The 25,656-nt window shown below is 44.2% G+C and overlaps 1 protein-coding gene across 2 annotated transcripts in view; it reads left to right on the top strand.

Moving 5' to 3' along the window:
- Positions 1–3,266: 3,266 nt before the first annotated feature.
- ZMAT4 (zinc finger matrin-type 4) overlaps positions 3,267–25,656 on the top strand; it is a 436,096-nt gene continuing 413,706 nt past the window's right edge. The window contains exon 1 of one of the 2 annotated variants that reach the window (XM_073552848.1): positions 3,267–3,618. In XM_073552848.1, coding sequence (XP_073408949.1) covers positions 3,550–3,618 — 69 coding nt within the window. In that variant the 5' untranslated portion in view covers positions 3,267–3,549. Of the gene's footprint in view, positions 3,619–4,577; positions 5,842–25,656 lie in introns of those variants that run through there. The other variant, XM_073552849.1, reaches the window with a different exon arrangement.

The following is a 25,656-nucleotide window of genomic DNA, read 5'->3' as shown; positions in this document are numbered from 1 at the left end:
AGAGAGTTGTCACTGGATCAGTCTATTCGGACTCCTGTCCCTACACAAGCGAGAGATGATGAAAAAGATCTGGCACAATGATGTTGATTGACATGCGATTGTTGAGGCCAATGCATAGTCAAGGCTCATGCACATGGTCGTTTATGCTGACCTTATGACCTCTAACCTGTAAGAAGCTTTAATATGAGAATCCTATATGTCCTATAGGAACCTAGCGTACTTTACCATCATTTGGGGAAGAGTTTTAGGGGACATATAAAGTGCCCTATCACTGTGGGGTGGAGGGGATACAGTCTAACCCAGTCCTTGGTGTCCGAGGAGGCTCAGGACTACCGAGCCCTATAAATGGCATATGATACCTGGAGGCCCCTGTATAACATTACCATGAGGCAGAGGAGCCCGGGCAGTCACAATACTAGGGACATAATGGGTCGTGAAGGGTCTCGCTGTTCGCTTTGGGACTGGTTGGAATGGTTTGATGACTGGTGCGACGGCTGCAAACAGGATATTTTTTAATGTTTTTAAATAGCAATGAGCAAGGAATCTGCTCTTCTCCGCTGTAACCCACAAATGAGAGAGCGAGGACGGTGGAATATTCTGTGCACACTCCCAGCATCCACCAATGGCGGCTTAACACGGACAGTAAATCTGGAGGCTGAGAAGCATCGATAACCACAGGAGAACGTGCAGAACACACAGCGCAGAAGCTTGGAAGGAAATCAAAGCAAAGTTTTGTATTAGAGACATAATCCTTATATTGGCCAGAAATGGCCGCGGCTTTCATCTTCTCTGCTGCGTTAACTCCATTCTGGAGGAATTTCAGATTTGTATTTATCTCTCATTGTCTATCAATCTTTTTAATATCTATCTGATATCTTTATCTACCAGTGACATGCTGCCAATGGCGGAAGACCAAGTGGGCGCTATGGGGCCCCCCGCCCGGCATCGCTATTTCAGCTGTATCGGCATCATGGATGCTGCGCTCCCACCTCCGTCACTCAACCTCTGTATCTGATGTGTCAGCACAGCGGGCGACATGCTGTCACTAGAGCGGACCCCCTGTGCCGAGTAGTGCAGAGCTGCACAAGCCTCACTGAGGAGACTGGAGCAGCGGGGGAACGAGGAGGAGACGTATTTTATTTCATTTTTTTTTAATGAATGAGCACATTGTGTATCGAAGGCTATTTGGGGCCCGTTACATTACATAGAAGGCTATATGTTGCCCATCATATTATATCGAGAACTATGTGGGGCATATTACATTATATGAAGGGCTATGTGGGGCCTATTATGTTATCTAGAGGTCTATGTGGCGGCCATTGTTCTGTTTGTAGGCATATGTGGGGGCCATTATATTATATGGAGGCCCATGTGGGGGACCATTATATTATATGGAGGCTTATGTGAGGCTCATTAAATTACCTAGAGGGCTATGTGGGAGCCATTATACTGTTTGCAGTGTTAGGTAGGGGTCATTATACTACTTGTAGGGCTAGGTGGAGGTCATTATTTTATATGGAGGGTTATGTGAGGCCCATTATATTATCCAGAGGGGCTGTTATACTGTTTGAAGGGCGATGTGGGGGCCATTATACTGTTGGAGGGCTATGTGGGGACTATTATACTGTTTGGAGGGCTTTGTGGGGGCCTTTATATTATATGGAGCGTTATCTGAGGCCCAATATATTATCTAGAGGGCTATATGGGGACTATTATACTGTTTGTAGGCATATGTGGGGGCCTTTATATTATATGGAGGGTTATGTGAGGCCCAATATATTATCTAGAGGGCTATGTGGGAACCATTATAATGTTTGCAGGGCTATGTGGTGGTCGTTATGCTGTTTGGATGGCAATGTGGGAGCCATTATACTGTTTGAAAGGCTGTGTGGGGGCTGTTATACTATTTAGAGGACTATGTGGGGGCCATTATATCATATGGAGGGCTCGCACATAGGCCTTCCATTATATTATCTGGCCTATGTGCGGGCCATTATATTACCTAGAGGGCTATGTGGGGGCCATTATACTGTTTGCAGTGCTAGGTAGGGGTCGTTATACTATTTGTAGGGCTAGGTAGGGGTCATTAATATTATATTATATGGAGGGCTATGTGAGGCCCATTATATTATCTGGAGGGGCTGTTATAATGTTTGAAAAGCTATGTTAGGGCCATTATACTGTTTGAAGGGCTATGTGGGGGCCGTTATAATGTTGGAGGGTTATGTAGGGGCCGTTATAATGTTGGAGGGCTATGTGGGGGCTGTTATAATGTTGGAGGGCTATGTGGGGGCCGTTATAATGTTGGAGGGCTATGTGGGGGCCGTTATAATGTTGGAGGGCTATGTGGGGGCTGTTATAATGTTGGAGGGCGATGTGGGGGCCGTTATAATGTTGGAGGGCTATGTGGGGGCCGTTATAATGTTGGAGGGCTATGTGGGGGCCGTTATAATGTTGGAGGGCGATGTGGGGGCCGTTATAATGTTGGAGGGCTATGTGGGGGCCGTTATAATGTTGGAGGGCTATGTGGGGGCCGTTATAATGTTGGAGGGCTATGTGGGGGCCGTTATAATGTTGGAGGGCTATGTGGGGGCCGTTATAATGTTGAAGGGCGATGTGGGGGCCGTTATAATGTTGGAGGGCGATGTGGGGGCCGTTATAATGTTGGAGGGCTATGTGGGGGCCGTTATAATGTTGGAGGGCTATGTGGGGGCCGTTATAATGTTGGAGGGCTATTGGGGGCCGTTATAATGTTGGAGGGCTATGTGGGGGCCGTTATAATGTTGGAGGGCTATGTGGGGGCCGTTATAATGTTGGAGGGCTATTGGGGGCCGTTATAATGTTGGAGGGCTATGTGGGGGCCGTTATAATGTTGGAGGGCTATGTGGGGGCTGTTATAATGTTGGAGGGCTATGTGGGGACTATTATAGTGTTTGGAGGGCTTTGTTGGGGTCGTTATACAGTGTGGAGGTTTGCATGTGGTCCATTATACTGTGTAGGTGCCATTTGACTGTATGGAGAGGAGGAGAAGTAGTGTGCTGCCTACCTTTTTGATTTTTATCTATCTCCTATCTATCCATCCAATTATCTTTATATCTATCTCCTATGTATCTAGCTTTCTATTTGTGTATCTAGAGATCTATTCTAGGAGATTGTTCCCCCTCTGGGGTGACCCCTATAATCGTGCTTCGCCCCCCATACAGGGCTCCAGGACAGACCCCCAGTAATGATCCCTGTGACCCCCTGGATGTGCATTGTACATATTTCCAGCAGGACTCTATAAAGTCTGTGGCAGGAGGAAGCCCCCACACTCACTCTGCAGGGTGGGCAGCGGCAGCAGCTTCCGGATGCTTCTTCTTTGCTGTCAGTGGTCGCGGACCCCGCACTGAGCCGGCAGCCCCCCGTGGGGACCCTGAGAGGACGGCGGCAGTGAGGGGCTGTGCGTCTGTGTGTGCACAGCAGCCAGAGCGGAGCGGGTCCTGCAGACACACCGCTCAGCCTCATCCCTGGGAGTCAGGAGGACGGTGCAGCAGAGGAGCCGGAGCCTGGATGTATCCAGCCTGTGCTGGGGGTCTCAGCACGGGGACCCTCGCTGGGGGGGCGCGGCACGCGGCAGAGGTAAGTTTCCCCGCGGCTCCTTTGTTTGGGATGTGCCTCTATCACATGGCAGCAGGAACACAAAGTCCACAACTGGAGCAGCCCCGGCACAGTGTGTCACCCCTCTACGGAACGTCGTAAACAAGGACGGCAATGTGACATGTTCCTCTGCTTGTAGCTTGTGCCCAGCTTCCCCCCCAGCCCAGCCGGCCACCGCACAGACCCCATGTTCCTCTGCTTGTAGCTTGTGCCCAGCTTCCCCCACAGCCCAGCCGGCCACCGCACAGACCCCATGTTCCTCTGCTTGTAGCTTGTGCCCAGCTTCCCCCACAGCCCAGCCGGCCACCACACAGACCCCCATGTTCCTCTGCTTGTAGCTTGTGCCCAGCTTCCCCCACAGCCCAGCCGGCCACCACACAGACCCCCATGTTCCCCTGCTTGTAGCTTGTGCCCAGCTTCCCCCACAGCCCAGCCGGCCACCGCACAGACCCCATGTTCCTCTGCTTGTAGCTTGTGCCCAGCTTCCCCCACAGCCCAGCCGGCCACCACACAGACCCCCATGTTCCTCTGCTTGTAGCTTGTGCCCAGCTTCCCCCACAGCCCAGCCGGCCACCACACAGACCCCCATGTTCCTCTGCTTGTAGCTTGTGCCCAGCTTCCCCCACAGCCCAGCCGGCCACCACACAGACCCCCATGTTCCTCTGCTTGTAGCTTGTGCCCAGCTTCCCCCACAGCCCAGCCGGCCACCACACAGACCCCCATGTTCCTCTGCTTGTAGCTTATGCCCAGCTTCCCCCACAGCCCAGCCGGCCACCACACAGACCCCCATGTTCCTCTGCTTGTAGCTTGTGCCCAGCTTCCCCCACAGCCCAGCCGGCCACCACACAGACCCAATTGTTCCTCTGCTTGTAGCTTATGCCCAGCTTCCCCCACAGCCCAGCCGGCCATCACACAGACCCCCATGTTCCCCTGCTTGTAGCTTGTGCCCAGCTTCCCCCACAGCCCAGCCGGCCACCACACAGACCCCCATGTTCCTGTGCTTGTAGCTTGTGCCCAGCTTCCCCCACAGCCCAGCCGGCCACCACACAGACCCCCATGTTCCCCTGCTTGTAGCTTGTGCCCAGCTTCCCCCACAGCCCAGCCGGCCACCGCACAGACCCCCATGTTCCTCTGCTTGTAGCTTGTGCCCAGCTTCCCCCACAGCCCAGCCGGCCACCACACAGACCCCCATGTTCCTCTGCTTGTAGCTTATGCCCAGCTTCCCCCACAGCCCAGCCGGCCACCACACAGACCCCCATGTTCCCCTGCTTGTAGCTTGTGCCCAGCTTCCCCCACAGCCCAGCCGGCCACCACACAGACCCCATGTTCCTCTGCTTGTAGCTTATGCCCAGCTTCCCCCACAGCCCAGCCGGCCATCACACAGACCCCCATGTTCCCCTGCTTGTAGCTTGTGCCCAGCTTCCCCCACAGCCCAGCCGGCCACCACACAGACCCCCATGTTCCTCTGCTTGTAGCTTGTGCCCAGCTTCCCCCACAGCCCAGCCGGCCACCACACAGACCCCCATGTTCCTCTGCTTGTAGCTTGTGCCCAGCTTCCCCCACAGCCCAGCCGGCCACCACACAGACCCCCATGTTCCTCTGCTTGTGCCCAGCTTCCCCCACAGCCCAGCCGGCCACCACACAGACCCCATATTCCTCTGCTTGTAGCTTGTGCCCAGCTTCCCCCCCAGCCCAGCCGGCCACCGCACAGACCCCATGTTCCTCTGCTTGTAGCTTGTGCCCAGCTTCCCCCACAGCCCAGCCGGCCACCACAAAGACCCCCATTTTCCCCTGCTTGTAGCTTGTGCCCAGCTTCCCCCCCTCAGCCCAGCCGGCCATCACACAGATTCCCAGCTGCAATAGTGACAGATCTCCTAGAAATGACCCTGACTGCAAACTAGCCCCCTAATAATAAGACTTCATCTGGGGGAGACTGTAATCTGGGTGGGAATGGCACTAGTGCCCCCCAGAAGGGACAAGGGGACATTCAGCATCGTCAGTGCTGGACAGCTCCTGGAAGAAATCCTGTGCATTCCCAAATGTGCCTGGGAACCTGCCCTGTGCCAAGAGCTGGCACTCACCCATGCCCAGCGAGCTGCACAACTTTGTGTTTCTCCCCTCTCAATAAGACCATTGATGTTCCCCAGGAGCTGAACTGTGTGAACTGTGTCCTGGGAAACAGGTGTCTGTGTATTCTGGAGACAGGTGAGAATCCAGAGCATTGTATATGGGGGGCATCTGAGAAGGGAAAGTTTACACCAGTGGATTTTACTAAACTCTAGGGAGGATTTTAGCATCTGAATTTAATCCAGAGATTGTCAGCAGCTCAATGCCAATGTAGAAGTTAGTGACTGTTCTGCTGCACCTCTCATCTGTATTAGTGACCCCATAAATATATGCATGTATGTATATACTGGAGGCAGAGGGTGTGCTACCGTCTGTGTCATTTACAGGGGTGCATGGCATCCCTCCAGTCATCTAAACAACCCATATTATACCCAGATGGCAGCCCTATCTTCCTGTAGCAAATCATGGACATAGGCGCTATGTAATATGTTCTGTGCATTCCTGGACATATATCATTCTGTGTAATGCTTTCACAATATTTGGCACTGACTATGGCAGTCCCATGTAACATCACGTTATTCACGTGTCCCATTTACAAGTATAGTTGGAGATGCTAATACACCTAGAATATACTGTTTATAGTCATAGTGCCAGTTTCTAGGTTCTAAGTCTGCAGATTTTTATTTTATATGCTATATAAATATTTATTTAATTGTCATTATTTTTAAAATATATTATTTATTTTATTTTTTAATTATATATATAAAATAAAAATATATATGTATACAAAATGTATACGTATGTCTATCTATATATATACAGTATATACTGTAATTAATTTTTTTTTTCAACTTTGCTGTCTTCATTTTAAATCCATTATGGCTTATAAAGTTATTAAGTCGAAGATCTAAAATCTGCAAGAGCGCAGACCATGCTTATCACACTCATCATACTATTTAAACAGATTGCTCAAATCACAACACACTCCTCTTAAAGCAAATGTCCGCATGTAAACACTATTTTGCTTTTTTTCATGCCAAATATTTTGCCAATCAATGTCGTAATGCATCTTCATATCAAACAGATGTTTTGTTTTCTGGTTACAGAATCCCCTGCCGAGAAACAGATCTATGATAAAAATTCCGGTTGCCTCCAGCATCCACTAGGGGGAGCTGACTGCATACAGTTTATGCTTTGAACTCCATTGTATGTCAGTATGCAGTAGGTGTATAAGCGCCCTCTAGTGGTGGCAGCATTGAAATGTCTTTATCACATAACTAGTCTATGTAGGAGACTCTGTATCAGAAGATAGAAGAAATGAATGATACAAATAAATATTAAGAAATTAATTAGGATTGGGATACTGGACATATAATTTAACATTAATTATTTTGAGTTGGTCATTACTCTTCGGTATAATCACTCAGCTGGCTATGAAACCTACAACTCTTTATATAACATTAGGGGGAGGCCTCTCCATTTTCGGATACGGATACAACTCAACCATCCAGTATATGTCTCTAGTTTATATCCTATGCAAGTAAATCATTATCTGCATAGGTGGAATCCTAAGAATAAACTTATTATTCTACTTGAGAAAAGTGTCCAGAAGTATTAAAGACCCTGATATCACCTGGCATAAAATGTTTTGTGAGTGGTTGTAGTGGTTATACCAAATTGGTGGTGGTCCAATCAGCGAGACTCTACTTATGTTTGTGACTGCACTCCACTAAAATGAATGGGATATTTAGAAATAGTTTTGCCCCCTCACCCACTGGAAATACTAATTAAGTTAAAGGATACCGCTCTGGAGGAGTTTCTGCATAAAGGTTTGGCTGTATGACTGATCTCAGGCTGAGTAAATTGATACCTACTTTGTAGAAAACCACCTTGCCATTGCTGAGAAATCCAATGTTATGTGCAAGTTGTCGGGTATCCCAGGACCAGGGGCTCCTTCCTTGTCCCTAACGCTATGGGGCATCCTAGATCGCCCTGTTCCCCAGATTACTTCTGATGGTGAAGACACCAGGGCCACGTATCTTGCCTTACCTTGTGAATCCGCCCTCAGTCTGTACTCTTCCCCCACCCAGGGAAGAGGGAAGTAGTAGTGTACCGTAATTCACCAGCCAGACTAGCAAGGTAATATGAACAGGGATAAAGGAAAATACCAATCATACAATTTTACTCAGACAGACAACAAAGGTAAACAACAGGGAATGGAGGATGGGGTAAAACCAAAGTAGGAGAAGGAAGGGAATTAGCACACAGTCAGTACCTCACAACAGTCTCAGATTAATCCACCAAATGCCTTCTCAAACAGCAACCACAAACCACCATCTCCTAACCATATAGCATAAAGCTTGCTCTGACAATGAGTGCCTGCCAGGACCCAGAATATAAAGGAGAGGGGAGTGGCTAACAGTGCACAGCTGAGAGCCTTAATGCAGGAAAGATACCTGGAGCTCTCAACTGAACAGATTAAACCCTGCACTGTTAATAGACACCTGTGCTGTTTAATATGAAGGTGAAGTGCTTCCAAACAGTGCAGGAGTAGGAGAAATCAGACATTGTGGTCTTCTTGCTCTTTTCTGTCGTGATAAACCTGTGACACAAATGAGCTGCAAGTGCATTGGGGTGTGACAAAGTAATTGCATCTCCGGACCTCGCTTCTTATTTCCCACCCAGCAAATACCTGTTTTTGATTTGACAGGTCAGTCCAGATGACAGATGCCGGACTGATCTGCCAATCAGGAGCCAGAAGCAGGGATTATAGAGAACTGGAAGCGCTTTGTCACGCCCCAATGTACTTACCCCTCATTTACATATAACAGGCGAACAAATGAAACAGACGTTAAAATAAAAGTGGAAATTAAAAGAATTGGAGAAAAAGTACTAAAAGGTGGACAAAAAAACTGCAAATACAATAATAAATCGGGCCCCATATACTTTGGCTGAAGATATTGAATTTCGGGCATTGTGAGTAGTGAAGATCCTGGTGTAACTACTCCCATCATCCCATCTGCCTAGAACACATCCACATTGGCTGACGGTACAGATACCTTTTACATATATACCGTTGATACATTTGTGAACTTGGTACTTTCTGTTTTTACGCTTTCACATAACCTTATAATATACATTTAATTACAAGATTCTCTTTCTGGATTATCGGACGACCTACAAACATGCACAAGACTCGTCTGTGACGGAGAATAACATTCGGGAAGAAAGCGGAAAACGAAACGTTAACACTGTAAATATTTCCTACTGAGTCCAAATATAGAGAAATGTCCGCACCGCTTCTTTCTGCTTCTTGGACTTCATCTCAGATAGAAACCATATGGTATTTGTCAGATTATCAGATGCCGGATTAAAGAAATGTCAATGTGGTTATTGCTGTTTGGTGCTTTGTGTCGGATTGTTACAATGGGCCGATGACAAATTTGGACTTGTTCTTGAGAAAAATGAATTTTCTATATGAAACTTGTGTCTCGGACTCTCCACCAGATGCCGAACTACAAGGCTTGTGAAGCTGCTGGCAGCTGCAGCTTGCAAGCACTATACAGCCACAGGTTGGAGGCCACGACGTGGACATAAAAAAGTTTTCCAGCTGTTTGTATGAAATAATCATTTCTGGATGTTGTCAGTAAGGATGCTGGCCGGCTGATGTGTCTGCGGTCAGCTCCTATGTAAGGCGATGGCGATAACATGGAAAGTCAGAAACACAGAGATTACATTCTGTATGACAACACAAGAGGGGAAAGGTACAAGAACTGTACTGCAGATACCAATTCTGATATTCTCCATATTATGTCCATAGGGGGCAGTATTACACTAGCTGGTGTGTAAAGGTTCTGATTAGACTTCCTGGGATCTGAGATGTGATATCTATCTATTATTATCTACAGTATCTCTCTATCTATACATCGATCTAAGCTACTGTCTGTCATCTATTATCTATCTATCATCTATCTCATATCTATCTATTATCTATCATCTATCTATCTATCTATCATCTATCTCATATCTATCTATTATCTATCTATCTATCAGTCTATTATCTATCTATCATCTATCTTGTATCTATCTCTATCTATCTATCTATTATCTATCTCATATCTATCTATCTATCTATTATTATCTATCTATCGATCTATCTATTTATTATCTATCTATCTATCTATTATATATCGTCTATCTATTACCTATCTATCTATTATCTATCTATTATCTATCTATCATCTATCTCATATCTATCTATTATCTATCTATCTATCTATCTATCTATCTATCTATATCTATTATCTACCTTTCCATATCTATTATCTATCTATCTAAATATCTATCTATATATCATCTATTATCTATCATCTATCTATCATCTATCTCATATCTATCTATCTCATATCTATCTATCTATCTCATATCTATCTATCTATCTCATATCTATCTATCTATTATCTATCTATCTATCTATCTCTCTGTCTATCATCGATCTATCTATCATCTAATATCTATCTATCTCATATCTATCTATCTATCATCTATCTATAATGTATATATCTATCTATCATCTATCTATTATCTATCTATCTATTATCTATCTATCTATCTATCTATCTATCTATTATCTATCTATCTCTCTGTCTATCATCTATCTATCTATCTATTATCTATCTATCATCTATCATCTATCTATCTATTATCTATCTATCATCTATCTCATATCTATCTATCGTCTATCTATTATCTATCTATCTGTCTATCTATCAATCTATTATCTATCATCTATCTCATATCTATCTATCTATCATCTATCATCTATCTCATATCTATCTATCTATTTATTATCTATCTATCTATCAATCTATCTATTTATTATCTATCTATCTATCTATCTATTATCTATCTATCTATCTATCATCTATCTCATATCTATCTATCTATTATCTACCTTTCCATATCTATTATCTATCTATCTAAATATCTATCTATCTATATATCATCTATCTATTATCTATCATCTATCTATCTATCATCTATCTAATATCTATCTATCTCATATCTATCTATCTATCTATCTATCTATCTTTCTATTATCTATCTATCTATTATCTATATATCTATCTATTATCTATCTATCTCTCTGTCTATCATCTATCTATCTATCTATCATCTAATATCTATCTATCTCATACCTATCTATCTATCTATCTATCTATCTATCTATCTATCTATCTATCTATATATCTATCTATCATCTATCTATCTATAATGTATTTATCTATCTATCATCTATCTATTATCTATCTATCATCTATCTCATATCTAGCTATCTATCTATCTATTATCTTTCTATCTATCTATTATCTATCTATCATCTTTCTCATATCTATCTATCTATTATCTATATATCTATTATCTATCTATCTATCATCTATCTCATATGTATCTATCTATTTATTATCTATCTATTATCTATCTATCTATCTATCTATTTATTATCTATCTATTATCTATCGTCTATCATCTATCTATCTATCTATCTATCTATCTATCTATCCATCTATCAATCTATTATCTATCTATTATCTATCTATCATCTATCTAATATCTATCTATCTATCTATTATCTATTATCTATCTACCTATCTATTATCTATCTATCATCTATCTCATATCTATCTATCTATCTATCTATCTTTCCATATCTATTGTGGTGTAATGACCACTGTGTCCACGAGGGGGCGCTGTGTGGATGTCCCAAGAGTGTGAGTGGTTGAAGAGCCATTATGTATCTCAAGGTGGGTGACCTTGAGATAGAGACATATGTATGTTTATGAATGCTATTGTAAAGTATATATGTCTGTGTGAAGGACCTGTGGTGAGGTCATAGTCATGTGACCCGGTGGGCGTGGCTATGGACCATATAATGTGGCCAGGTTAGGTCACATGGAGTGAATGCTGGGACCTGATTGGTCCAGTTTGGAAGGTCCCGTGAGGAGAAGGATCTCCTCACTAACAGCAGCCTGTGGAGCGGCTGTGTGTGTAATGGCGGCCAGTATCTGAGAGTCCCTGAGGAGTGAGTGGACTTCTGCGGCCTGGAGAAACAGCCATATGGGAACCCTGACGTGGGTGAGATAACCCTGGGGCTAAATAGCCTGTATAATGGACGCTCTCCTGTAATGCTGTGTATATTGCTGCTGGAGGTTTATGAAGGATGAATAAACCTCATAGACTATGATTTGTTGGAAAATCCTGTGCCGGATGTGTTTTTTATCGCTGCAAGCGAGTGTCCCCCAACCCTGAATGACAGCGCTACCTCACATATGGTGGAGAAAGCAAAGGGCAATATTGTAGCCTTGTTGCTAGGGGCAACGGAAAAGGACTGCAGATTCGGTTGTTGGGGGCAACGCTGAGCCAGGAGGGCTGACGGTCTTAAAGCCATGTGATGTGCTGACAGGAGTCAGTGGCAAAGACTTATAGGATACCTCTGCGGTAGAGAGGTCCGAGAACCTGCGTGGCCAGCAGGTGCCGGTCGGGAAAGAAGGAAAAAAAAAAAAGAAAAAAAAAGTGTTTTACTGACCTGGGTCAGTGGTAAAGACTGTTCCTGGAGGGTTCAGTGAGCAAGGTCCTGGAGGGTCAGTGTTGGGAAGAGCCCTGGAGCACATGGTAGGACCTTGGACCTGGTGAGGCTTAAGTGTTGGGCAGTCTCAGGCCGAGACGGATGTCCTGAATAGCACCCGCTGAGCCCCTGGACCTGGTGAGGCCGGTGTGCGGGGTCGCTCCCTGAATCTCACCCGGTGCGCCCTGTGTGTTGGACGGTCTCAGGAGGAGACAGGAGCATCCTGAATAGCGCACAGTCAGGACACGTGAGTTTTTTTTGTGGTGTTTTTTTTCTTTTTCTCGACTCAGCCTGCGGTGGCTCAGTGGGAGTCAAGAAGGTGACAAGCGGCTTGATGTGGCTCAGTGGGGTCACGAAGGTGACAAGCGGCTTCCGGTGGATCGGCGGGTTCATGAAGACGGAGCTGCAGTGACTCCAGCCGCTGTGTGTGTGAACAGCAGCCGGTGGTGCCAGTGATCGGTGACAGCAGGAGCTGTGTTGGTGCCAACAAGGACTTGTCTGGTATCGTGAGAGACATAAACTGTGTAGTGTGTACAGTGATGCTGCACCGGGAAGGAATCTCGGGATGGTTGGACTCCAAGAGTCAGGTGACTCTGATAGGAACTCCTCTCACTTTCTGTCTGACCGAGAAAATGGCCCAGGTTCGCTGTAAACATGGGGTCATGGTGAACTATATGCTAGACAGAGTGGTGTTTGAGGGGCCTGGAGGCAGTGAGTGCCAAGGTGGCGGGATACCACCAGACTTGGTGTATACCTTGGAGGGCGGCCGGGACTTTGTCATGTTGGATGACCTATGGTACGAGGAGGGAGACGTTCCTATAGTTGGGCTAACAGATATTAAGACGGTGACGGTTCCTGACGGGGAGAGGTCAGAGGTGGAAGTGACTGGGAAAAGGGGTATGTCAGCCCAACGGACGGACCTGACATCTCGTGACAAAACTGACGCTGACCTGGTGGGTAAGACGGCGGAAGTAGTCACACGGTTAGTGAGTAACTGGAGGGATGACTTAATCTCTGGGAGTGACTGTGGCTCTGAGAAAGAAAGGGAGCACAGAATAGAAGGGCTAGAGAAAGAAGTCTCTGAGCTCAAAGGCCACATGGTAACGTAGCAAGGACTGAATAAGGCCCTCAGAGAGGAGGTGGATGAATGTGTCAAACAAGAAAGAGGCCTGAGACAAACAGCTGAGCACAGAGTGGATGACCTGGAGAAGGAAGTCTCTGAGCTCAGGGGTCACCTGTCAGCGTGTCAAACTATGAACAAAGCTATAGTGAAGGATATGGAGGTGCTCAGAGAGGCCCAAGAGAAGCATCAACAGGAGATTCTCAGGAGAGAGGATGAGCGTCGCTACCTGGCAGAGGAGCGAGATAAAGTTCTGCAAGAACTCAGTGGAGTAGTAAAAGGTCTTCTGTGGGAGAAGAAGTGGATGGGCGAAGACGTACAGCGGCCGTCCCCGACTGATAGCAAGGCAGAACTGACAAAGCCCATCTTGGAAAAGGGTCCTGAAGACTGTAAATTTCAGGAAGATGGTGAGCCAAGAGCTGCACAAGACAGTCATCCGGTCATGACAGATATCTTGAGGGAAGTGTCCGTGGGGAACCCAGAGCCATCTGTCCAGGATGAGAGCAAGTCCACGACCTTCAAGGTTGTAATTGATGTACCAGAAGACATGCAAGAAGCCTGTGCTGAGGAAGGTGTGCATGAGGCTTTCAAAGCGTGTAAGGTGCACTGGGCACCTGAGACTCGGCAGTTGGTGATAGTATCAGCTAGGGAAAACACATCAAACCGAGTAGCTGTCCTGAAAGAGATGCATTTGCAGTGTCTACGTGTCAAACAATTGGTTAGGCGGAGTAATATGAAGGCTGCTCGACGCCTAGAGATAGCAAGAGAGGCTATGGATCGGTTGGGTTTGAGGAAAGATGTGGTTCCGGTACCCAAAGCTCTGATTGGGAGAATCGTTGGAAGGTCCGGGAAGGTGATGCAGGACCTTGTGAATGTCTCCGGTGTGGTGAGGGTGAGGATCCCTCCTGATGACGAAGACCAGGTGTCTGGTGAAGTGGGAAGGATTCCCATGATGGTGGTTGGCTCCATGGAAAGCCTGAGGAACTTTCAATTGCTCTTGGAGTATAGAGTGGGGTACCTGCAAGAGATTGAACAGTTGAAGCTGGACCACCAGCGGATTAATAAAGAAGTGCGGAATACCAGGTGGCGGACGCCTTCATACCAAGATGTAAGGACCCCAGGGGTACCGCCAAGAAGTGACATGGCAGATGGCCGAAGAATGTCAGCGAGTGGCAATTCGACAGACCATACGAGGTTGAAGGGCTGTAGTTCCTGTGAGACGTTGACTGAGTCAGACTCGTGCCAGACAGCAGGATCGACTAAGACTTATGACCGCACCAACCGAGAGAGACGGTCAATGAGAGAAAGATCAGGTGACAAGGGGCACTGTAACAGTGTGGTGACTAAACAGTGTCTGATGATGCAGACAGACCGTGACTGGAGGGTCAAAGACAATGACCGGTATTATGACCGCTGGGGGCGGGGGAGGCCTAATGTAGAGATGAGGCCGTATGACAAATGGAGACAGTTCTCTCGACCTGTGGGGCAAGGTGCAATACGTGCCCGGTCTCGAGACCCTGGTGTGATGTGTGTTCAACCCCACAAGTTTGAACATAGGGGGGAGGTATGTGGTGTAATGACCACTGTGTCCACGAGGGGGCGCTGTGTGGATATCCCAAGAGTGTGAGTGGTTGAAGAGCCATTATGTATCTCAAGGTGGGTGACCTTGAGATAGAGACATATGTATGTTTATGAATGCTATTGTAAAGTATATATGTCTGTGTGAAGGACCTGTGGTGAGGTCATAGTCATGTGACCCGGTGGGCGTGGCTATGGACCATATAATGTGGCCAGGTTAGGTCACATGGAGTGAATGCTGGGACCTGATTGGTCCAGTTTGGAAGGTCCCGTGAGGAGAAGGATCTCCTCACTAACAGCAGCCTGTGGAGCGGCTGTGTGTGTAATGGCGGCCAGTATCTGAGAGTCCCTGAGGAGTGAGTGGACTTCTGCGGCCTGGAGAAACAGCCATATGGGAACCCTGACGTGGGTGAGATAACCCTGGGGCTAAATAGCCTGTATAATGGACGCTCTCCTGTAATGCTGTGTATATTGCTGCTGGAGGTTTATGAAGGATGAATAAACCTCATAGACTATGATTTGTTGGAAAATCCTGTGCCGGATGTGTTTTTTATCGCTGCAAGCGAGTGTCCCCCAACCCTGAATGACAGCGCTACCTCACACTATCTATCTATCATCTATCTATCTATCTATTATCTATCTATCTATAATCTATCTCTCTCTCTCTCTCTCTCTCGCTCTCTCTATTATCTATCTCTTATAATAAGCCCCCTCCTCTGATGGGAGTGATGATGACATGATGGTTTTTCTCCCCGATTCCTCGTTCGCACTCTAATTGTTCAATTACCCTGCAGCGTTCCCAGAACAATTAATCTATAACCATTTTTTAAAAAGGTCAAAATCGTGACACCTCGAGAAGAAATAAAATGGAAATTGCTTAATCCAACATGTAATTTGTTTAAATTATCGCGGTGTTATAGAATTTCTGGTTCAAAAGGAAAAAGACTGTCCTCCTGTCTGCCCCTATTTACTCTGTTTCTACAGTTCCATTAGGCGGTGAGTGACGGCGCACACCGATATCTCTGTGATGTTAATGGCATATCATTCAATTTATCTCTATTTATTTATATACCTATGCAAAGGAAAGATACAATAATAAGGTATTAGAGCGGACATTTTTTCCCTCCGTCCCATTGGGATTGTATAAGTGCTGAGTGTAGGACCAGCGCCATTTACCAGCATCCATTGCCCGTACCGGAGGTCCTGACATATAGATTCCCACAGCATTTCTGTACTAAATGGAGCATGTCCAGTGCCTCCCAGCACAGTGCGAGGTGTATGGGATGGGGGACGGTGTCTGTGTATTGTTGGCTGCATATTATATGGCTTGTTGTGTTTTATAATTTGTACAAACACCTATATACAGTATATAAATATACATGAGCAGGTACTGGTCTGTTTCCGCTTACATTACCTCATATAAAAGGGATTGTGTAATCACAGAATAACATTAAATCAGGATTTTATGATAAATGTAATAATAATTTAAAAATAAACTTGCAATTCTCACTCTGCCCACTAGGGGCATTATTAGACTCCTCCTTTGTGTTGGGCACACCAACATTAGCAGCAATAGACCAACCAAGGGTTGGTTTGTTTCTATAGAAGCTTTAGCTAAAGCATGCTCTAATTTTGGTAAAATTTCAATGTGAATCAAGGGGAGGAGGTGAGCTGTGACACCATGTATTGTGATTGTTGGATCCTTTGTTATCTACTGTATTTAGAGGTGTTATCAGTGATTGTACAGGAGGAGGAGATGAGCTGTAACATCACCTATTATGAATGGTGGATCCTGTGATATCTACATTTTTTTTGGCTCATCTTTCATTGTTTTTAAGAAATCTCAAGATGGAAGAGGCCAGGAGCCATTTGGTGAGCTGCATTTCTTGCTACATGTTCACAGATTTACCAGTGGAAAAGCCAAACTTCACATGCCACAAATGCAAGCTTGTGTCCCTGTTGGAGGAAAAGTTGCAAAATCTCGAAGAGAGGTTAGCTACGTTGAAGATCATTAAGGAAGGTGAAGAGTTCTTGGACAGAGCAGAATTATCTCTTCATGTTACAGAAAGAGAAGAAATTCGAAGTGCACCTGAAGAAACAGAGGAATGGAGACATGTGACCCAGAGAAGCAGGAGGATCAGGAGGCAGTCAGCACCCATACTGCTCAGAAACCAGTACCAGGCTCTCACGCAGGAGAACTATGAAGAAATACATCAGGATAAGACTTTGCCAACAAACAGCAACCTTGTACGCCTTCAGAGTCCTCCTGGATGGAGAAAGAAAAATGTTGTGAAGAAGAAACGGAGAGTGGTGGTCATGGGGGATTCCCTGTTGAGAGGAACAGAGGCCGCTATCTGCAGACCGGATATAACTTCAAGAGAAATGTGCTGTCTTCCAGGTGCAAAAATTAAAGATGTGTCTGACAGGATATCAGGACTCTTCAGACCTACAGATGACTACCCATTCCTGCTACTACATGTGGGGACAAATGACACCGCAAGAAACGACCTGGAAACCATCTGCAGAGACTTTGAAGACTTAGGCAAGAAAGTGAAAGAACTGGGAGCGCAGGTGGTCTTCTCTTCCATCCTCCCAGTGGATGGCCATGGAACAAGGAGGTGGAATAAGATTCTGCAGGTGAACAACTGGCTACGTCGATGGTGCCGTCAGCAACGATTTGGATTTCTGGATCACGGAGTGAACTACTTATACGATGGACTACTTGCTAGAGATGGGGTGCACCTTACGAAGACTGGAAAGCATGTATTTGGAAGTCGCCTTGCTACACTTGTAAGGAGAGCTTTAAACTAGAACAACGTGGGAAGGGAAGCAAAAGACCAGAAAAAGCCATACACCTGACAAATGCTATTGAGAACTTTGCTATTAGAAGTGGAAAGGAAGAACAAAGACAAAAGAATCTAATTAATAAAAATATTGGAGAAAGAGAAACCAATCACAAACTAAAATGTTTCTATACTAATGCACAAAGCATGGGCAACAAACAAGGAGAATTGGAACTACTAACACAGGAAAAGAAATATGATGTCATTGGAATCACTGAAACTTGGTGGGACAATACACATGATTGGAATACAAGACTAGAAGGATACAACTTATTTGCAAGAAACAGACTTGATAAACGAGGAGGGGGTGTCGCATTGTATGTTAGAAACGCGTATATCTGCACAGAGATTGAAGCTTCAGAGACTGGGAGTTCTGTGGAAACTGTTTGGGTAAGAATACAAGGACAGAACAATGGAAAGGACACCATTGTAGGCATTTACTACAGGCCGCCTGTGCAAGCTGAAGATATGGATGAACTCTTTATGCATCAAATGGCCAAGTTCTCCAAAAAATATGACATAGTTGTCATGGGAGATTTCAACTATCCAGACATTTGTTGGGAATCTCTCTCAGGCAAAACTAACAGGTCAAGGAAATTCTTATCCTCTCTTGCTGACAACTTTATCTTCCAAAAGGTAGGGGAGAAAACAAGGGGAACTGCTACCTTGGATCTAATCCTTATAAACAGGGAGGAAATGGTTGAGGAGGTAAAAGTGGCTGGAACCCTAGGAGGTAGCGACCATGCTATTTTAGAATTTTGGATAACTAGAGGAGGAAGACCTGTGAAGACTCAGACGTCAAGGTTAGATTTCAGAAAGGCAGATTTTAAGGGATTCAGAAAGAGAATTGGAGGGATCCAATGGCTGGATATCCTTAAAGACAAAAATGTCCAGGAAGGATGGGAAATCTTGAAAAATGAAATTCTCAAAGCACAGTTGTTAACAATTCCGAAAAGAGGGAAGAATAGGAAGCATTTAAGGAATCCAGGATGGATGAACACAGAACTTAAGCACATGCTAAAAAGGAAGAAAAAAATGTTTATAAAATGGAAAGAGGGAGGCATATCTAAAGAAGAATATAATGCTGTCTGCAGAACCTGCAGGGCACAAATCAGATTAGCTGAAAATGAATTGAGGCTTGCAAGAGATGTCAAAAGCAATAATAAAGGATTTTGGGGATATGTCAAAAGTAAAAGAAAAGTCAAAGATGCTATAGGATTTTTACAGGATGAAAATGATGAAATGGTAAGACAGGATGTTGAGAAGGCTGAACTTTTAAATTCCTATTTTGCATCTGTTTTCTCTCAGAAAGGAAATGTAACATCAACTGTTATTCACTGTCCTATTAAGGGAATAGAAGAATCCAGGATATCTATAAACAGAGAGATAGTGAGGAAACACTTAGCTAACCTAAATGAATTCAAGTCTCCAGGTCCAGATGAATTACACCCCAGAGTACTGAAGGAGATAGCAGAAGAAATTTTTGAACCCCTCTCCATAATCTTTGAAAATTCTTGGAGAAGTGCCAGAAGAATGGAGAAGAGCAAATGTTGTTCCTATCTTCAAAAAGGGGAAGAAGGTGGACCCAGGCAACTATAGGCCGGTGAGTCTGACTTCTATACCAGGAAAGATCTTTGAACAAATTATTAAACAACATGTATGTCAATACCTGGATAAGAATGAAGTGATTAAGCAGAGTCAGCATGGGTTTGTAACTAATAAGTCATGTCAGACTAATTTAATTTCCTTCTATGACGGTATTACTGATTGGGTGGATCAAGGAAATGCTGTAGATATAGTATATCTTAACTTCAGCAAAGCATTTGACAAAGTCTCTCATACAATCCTTATTGAAAAAATGACTAAGTATGGAATGGACAAGGCAACTGTTAGGTGGATTCATAACTGGCTTAGTGATCGGACCCAAAGAGTGGTCGTAAATGGCTGCACATCCAGTTGGAAGAATGTCTCAAGTGGGGTACCACAGGGCTCTGTCCTGGGCCCTGTATTGTTCAACATCTTTATCAACGATTTAGATGAAGGAATTGAGGGTAAACTGATTAAATTTGCTGATGACACAAAGCTAGGAGGGATAGCTAATACTAGAGAAGAGAGAGAGAGGATTCAAAAAGATATAAATAAACTGGAGAAGTGGGCAGCAATTAACAGAATGGTTTTTAACAGGGAGAAATGCAAAGTACTACATCTGGGCAATAAAAATGAAAAAAGCATATATAGAATGGGAGGAATAGGGCTAAGTGACAGCACATGTGAAAAAGACTTGGGTATACTAATAGATCACAGACTGAATATGAGTCAACAGTGTGATGCAGCAGCAAAAAAGGCAAATGCAATTCTAGGATGTATTAACAGAAGCATACAGTCTAGATCACGTGAAGTCATTATTTCCCTCTACTCCTCTTTGGTCAGACCTCATCTGGAATATTGTGTCCAGTTTTGGGCACCACATTTTAAAAAAGACATCAACAAACTGGAGCAAGTTCAGAAAAGAGCGACCAGAATGGTGACCGGTCTGCAAACCCTGTCTTATGAGGAAAGGTTGCAGGATTTGGGAATGTTTAGTTTGCAAAAGAGAAGACTGAGAGGAGACTTAATAGCTGTCTACAAATATCTAAAGGGCTGTCACATTGTAGAAGGATCAACTTTATTCTCATTTGCACAAGGAAAGACTAGAAGCAATGGGATGAAACTGAATGGGAGGAGACACAGATTAGATATTAGAAAAAACTTTTTGACAGTTAGAGTGATCAATGAGTGGAACAGGCTGCCACGAGAAGTGGTGAGTTCTCCTTCAATGGAAGTCTTCAAACAGAGGCTGGACAGACATCTGACTGGGATGATTTAGCGAATCCTGCTTTGAGCAGGGGGTTGGACCAGATGGCCCAGGAGGTCCCTTCCAACTCTACGATTCTATGATACTGTATATAGAGGTGTTATCAGTCATTGTACAGGAAGGGGAAGAGGGTGATCTGTGATATCATCTATTATGAATGGTGGTTTCCACTGTTTAGGCACATCAGGGGTTCTGCAAATGCAATATGGCATCTGATATGTCTATTCCAGCCTATTTTGCATTCCAAATTTTGAAGAGCGCTCCTTCCAAGCCCTACCGTGCACCCAAACAGTGGTCAGGGCCGGTTTTAGGCAAAATGGGACCCAAGACAAAAGTTTAAAATAGGGCCCCAAATGCTAACATATTGCACATCACACAAAAGCATTTCTGTTGTAGTTACATGCGCTGAGTTCAGGCCGCTAAACGAGTGTGATCAACAATATTGAAGTCGTTCGACGCTTGTTTCCCGGCCTCTTTCCACCGGATGAGGAATAATGATGGGATAGAACAATCACTAATAGATCAATCTGTCCCCATACAGTATCATGTTATCAGCAGCACATCAGCAATTTTTACAATGTGCTGCCGAGAATAATGATTTTTTTTCCTGCATAAACAATCCAATCACTCGATCAATAGAAAGCATTTTGCTTGTTTAGTATAATACACCACATAGTCCTCCATATAGTATAATGTGCCCAATAGTCCTCCATATAGTATAGTACACTCCTCATAGTCCTCTATATAATATAATGCGCCCCATAGTCCTCCATATAGTATAATACACTCCCCATAGTCCTCCATATTGTATACTACCTTCCCTATAGTCCTCCATAAAGTATAATACACTCCTCATAGTCCTCTATATATTTTTAAATACACTCCTCAGACTTCCATATAGTATAATGTGCCCCATAGTCCTTCATATAGTATAATACACTCCCTATAGTCTTCTATAGAGTATAATACACTCCTCATAGTCCTCTATATATTAAAATACACTCCTCAGACCTCCATATAGTATAATACACTCCTCATAATCTTCCGTATAGTATAATACACTCCCTATATTCCTCCTTATAGTAAAATACACTCAGTTCTCCATATATAGTATAATATACTCCTCAGTCCTACATATAGTATAATATAATACTCCTCATAGTCCTCCATATATTAAAATACACTCCTCAGTCCTCCATATAGTATAATACACCCCATAGTCCTCCATGTAGTAAAATTCACTTCCCATAGTATAATGCACTCCATAGTTCTTCATATAATATAATGTATTCCTCATAGTCCTTAATACAGAATAATGCAGCCCGCATATAGTATAATACAGCCACCCCACACAGCATAATGCAGCTATCCCACAGTGAATAATCCACGCCCCCCTTAGGATATAATGTAGCCCCCTCATAAGGTATTATGAAGATCCCCTCATAGAATATAATGCAGCCCCCTTATATAGTATAATGTAGCCCCTCTATAGAATATAATACAGCCCCCCTCAAATAGTATAATGCAGCTCTCCATAGAATACAATGTAGCCCCCGTCATAGAGTATCATGCACCCCCTTATAGAATATAATACAGCCCCACCATAGAATATAATGTAGACCCCATAGAATATAATACAGCCCACCTCCCCATAAAATATAATGTAGCCCCCCTAAGAGTATGATGCAATCCCCTCATAATATAATACAGCCCCCCCATAGAATATAATGTAGCTCACCCCTGAGAATATAATTCAGCCCCACAGTCCCAGTACTCACTCACTGTTATATTAAACAAAAAAACGAAAAACCCACAATCCTCCCCTCCTTCTCGAATCCCATGCTGCTCCCGGCTCGGCTCTTGTCTCAGCGGCTGCACTGCCCGGCACACAGTGGGTGTGCGATGAAGTGACGTCATTGCGCACCTGCAGTGTCAGAGGGGAATGATGAGAGAGGGAGCGTTATCTGACGCTCTCTTCTCCATCATTGCTTTCAACTGTATTGGTGTAATGATGCCGATACAGTTGAATGCAGCACGTGGAGGGGAGGGAATTGGCGCTGGCTCCGGGCGGGCCCCCCTGATTCACGGGGCCCATAGCGGTTGTGCAGTGTGCCGCTATTAGCAACACGCCACTGGCTGGGGGCCCCTGGGGGAGCGGAGGCCCTAGGCACCTGCCTAGTCTTCCTGCCGCTAACGCCGGCCCTGACAGTAGTTTTCAACCACATATAGGGTATCAGCATACTCGGAAGAAACTGCAAAACAAATTGTGTGGTTCATTTTCTTCTTTTACCCTTTTGAAAATGCAAAATTTGGGGCTAAATCAATATTTTGTTGGGAAAAAAGTAAAATTTTCAATTTTTCCTTTTATATTGCTTTAATTCTGGTGAAGCCCCTAAAGGGTTAATAAATGTCTTGAATGTGGTTTTGAGCACCTTGAGAGGTGCAATTTTTAGAATGGTGTCCCTTTTGGTTTTTTTTTTCTGTCATATAGACCCCTTCACTTCAAATGTAATGTGATCCCTAAACAATGTTTTTGTAAAATTTGTTGGAAAAATTAGAAATCACTGGTCAACTTTTAACCCTTCTATCTTTCTAATAAAAAGACATGTTTAAGAAATGATGCTCATGTGAAGTAGACATGTGATAAATGTTATATATTAACTGTTTTGTGCAGCATAACTCTCTGGTTTAAGAGCATAAAAATAGAAATTTTGAAAATAGCAACATTTTTTAATTTGTCAAAATTTTGAATATTTTCATAAGTAAATGCAGGTCATATCGACCTAAATTTACCACTAACATGAAATACAACAAGTCACAAAAAACTTTCTCAGTATCACTGATATAGGTTGAAGCGTTCCAGAGTTATTAACTCATAAAGTGACGCTGGTCAGAACTGAAAAATTTGGCCTGGTGCAGAAGGTGAAAACAGGCTCGGGGGTGAAGGGGTTCAGTTAGTTGGTTCTCTCTGCGGCTTTCCTCTGCTTCACTGCTCATTCTTCAGGCTTTGACTTGACTTGCTTGAGTTGGCCACTGAGGCCTAAAGTTTGCTATCATGCCCGAGTCCCCCATACCCTCCATGTGGTATCAGCCACACACTCTCACTACTTCCTGCCACAGCCTCTACATATAATTATGGTGCATCAGAGCAGTTTAGGATTATTCCAGCCAGCACAGAGTATAATACCATGTACAGGGAAATAGACATTATTGGGGGGGATATATGATAGGCACAAAAGTTTTAGTAACCTTTTCCATATGCATTCATACACTGAAGATTACTGGGACTCACATGTATCCTACAAAAAGGGGTTTCAAAATCCCACATGAATTGAGCACATTGCTATGAGACTACTAGTGCTCATGCTCAATCACTGCTCCATTCATTATTATTGTGGGACAACTAATGCTCATGCTCAACCATGAGCCATTCATTGTTATGGGACTACTAATGCTCATGCTCAACCACTGCTCCATTCAATTTTATGGGACTACTAGTACGCATGCTCACTCACTGCTTCATTCATTATTATGAGACCATTAGCGCGCATGCTCTCCCACTGCTCCATTCATTATTATGGGACCACTAGTGCTTATGCTCAACCATACTCCATTCATTGCTATGGGACCACTAGTGCTCATGCTCAACCATGCTCCATTCATTGCTATGGGATCACTAGTGCTCATGCTCAACCATGCTCCATTCATTGCTATGGGACTATTAATGCTCATGCTCAACCACTGCTCCATTCAATTTTATGGGACCACTAGTACGTATGCTCACCCACTGCTCCATTCATTATTATGAGACCACTAGTACGTATGCTCACCCACTGTCTCATTCATTATTATGAGACCACTAGTACTTATGCTCACCCACTGCTCCATTCATTATTATGAGACCACTAGCGCACATGCGCAACCACTGCTCCTTTCATTATTATAGGACTACTAGTGCTCATGCTCAACCATGCTCCATTCATTGCTATGGGACCACTAGTGCTCATGCTCAACCATGCTCCATTCATTGCTATGGGACTATTAATGCTCATGCTCAACCACTGCTCCATTCAATTTTATGGGACTACTAGTGCTCATGTTCAACCACTGCTTCATTCATTATTATGAGACCACTAGTACGTATGCTCACCCACTGCTCCATTCATTATTATGAGACCACTAGTACGTATGCTCACCCACTGCTCCATTCATTATTATGAGACCACTAGTACGTATGGTCACCCACTGTCTCATTCATTATTATGAGACCACTAGTGCTCATGCTCACCCACTGCTCCATTCATTATTATGAGACCACTAGCGCACATGCGCAACCACTGCTCCTTTCATTATTATAGGACTACTAGTGCTCATGCTCAACTCCATTCAATTTTATAGGACTACTAGTGCTCATGTTCAACCACTGCTTCATTCATTATTATGAGACCATTAGCGCGCATGCTCTCTCACTGCTCCATTCATTATTATGGGACCACTAGTGCTTATGCTCAACCATGCTCCATTCATTGCTATGGGATCACTAGTGCTCATGCTCAACCATGCTCCATTCATTGCTATGGGACTATTAATGCTCATGCTCAACCATTGCTCCATTCAATTTTATGGGACTACTAGTGCTCATGTTCAACCACTGCTTCATTCATTATTATGAGACCACTAGTACGTATGCTCACCCACTGCTCCATTCATTATTATGAGACCACTAGTACGTATGGTCACCCACTGTCTCATTCATTATTATGAGACCACTAGTGCTCATGCTCACCCACTGCTCCATTCATCATTATGAGACCACTAGCGCACATGCGCAACCACTGCTCCTTTCATTATTATAGGACTACTAGTGCTCATGCTCAACTCCATTCAATTTTATGGGACTACTAGTGCTCATGTTCAACCACTGCTACATTCA

Source organism: Dendrobates tinctorius, unplaced genomic scaffold (assembly GCF_039654945.1).
Source record: "Dendrobates tinctorius isolate UK_male_01 unplaced genomic scaffold, ASM3965494v1 ptg000196l, whole genome shotgun sequence".
NCBI classification, from domain to species: domain Eukaryota; kingdom Metazoa; phylum Chordata; class Amphibia; order Anura; family Dendrobatidae; genus Dendrobates; species Dendrobates tinctorius.
This window is presented reverse-complemented; position numbering and strand designations above follow the sequence as displayed.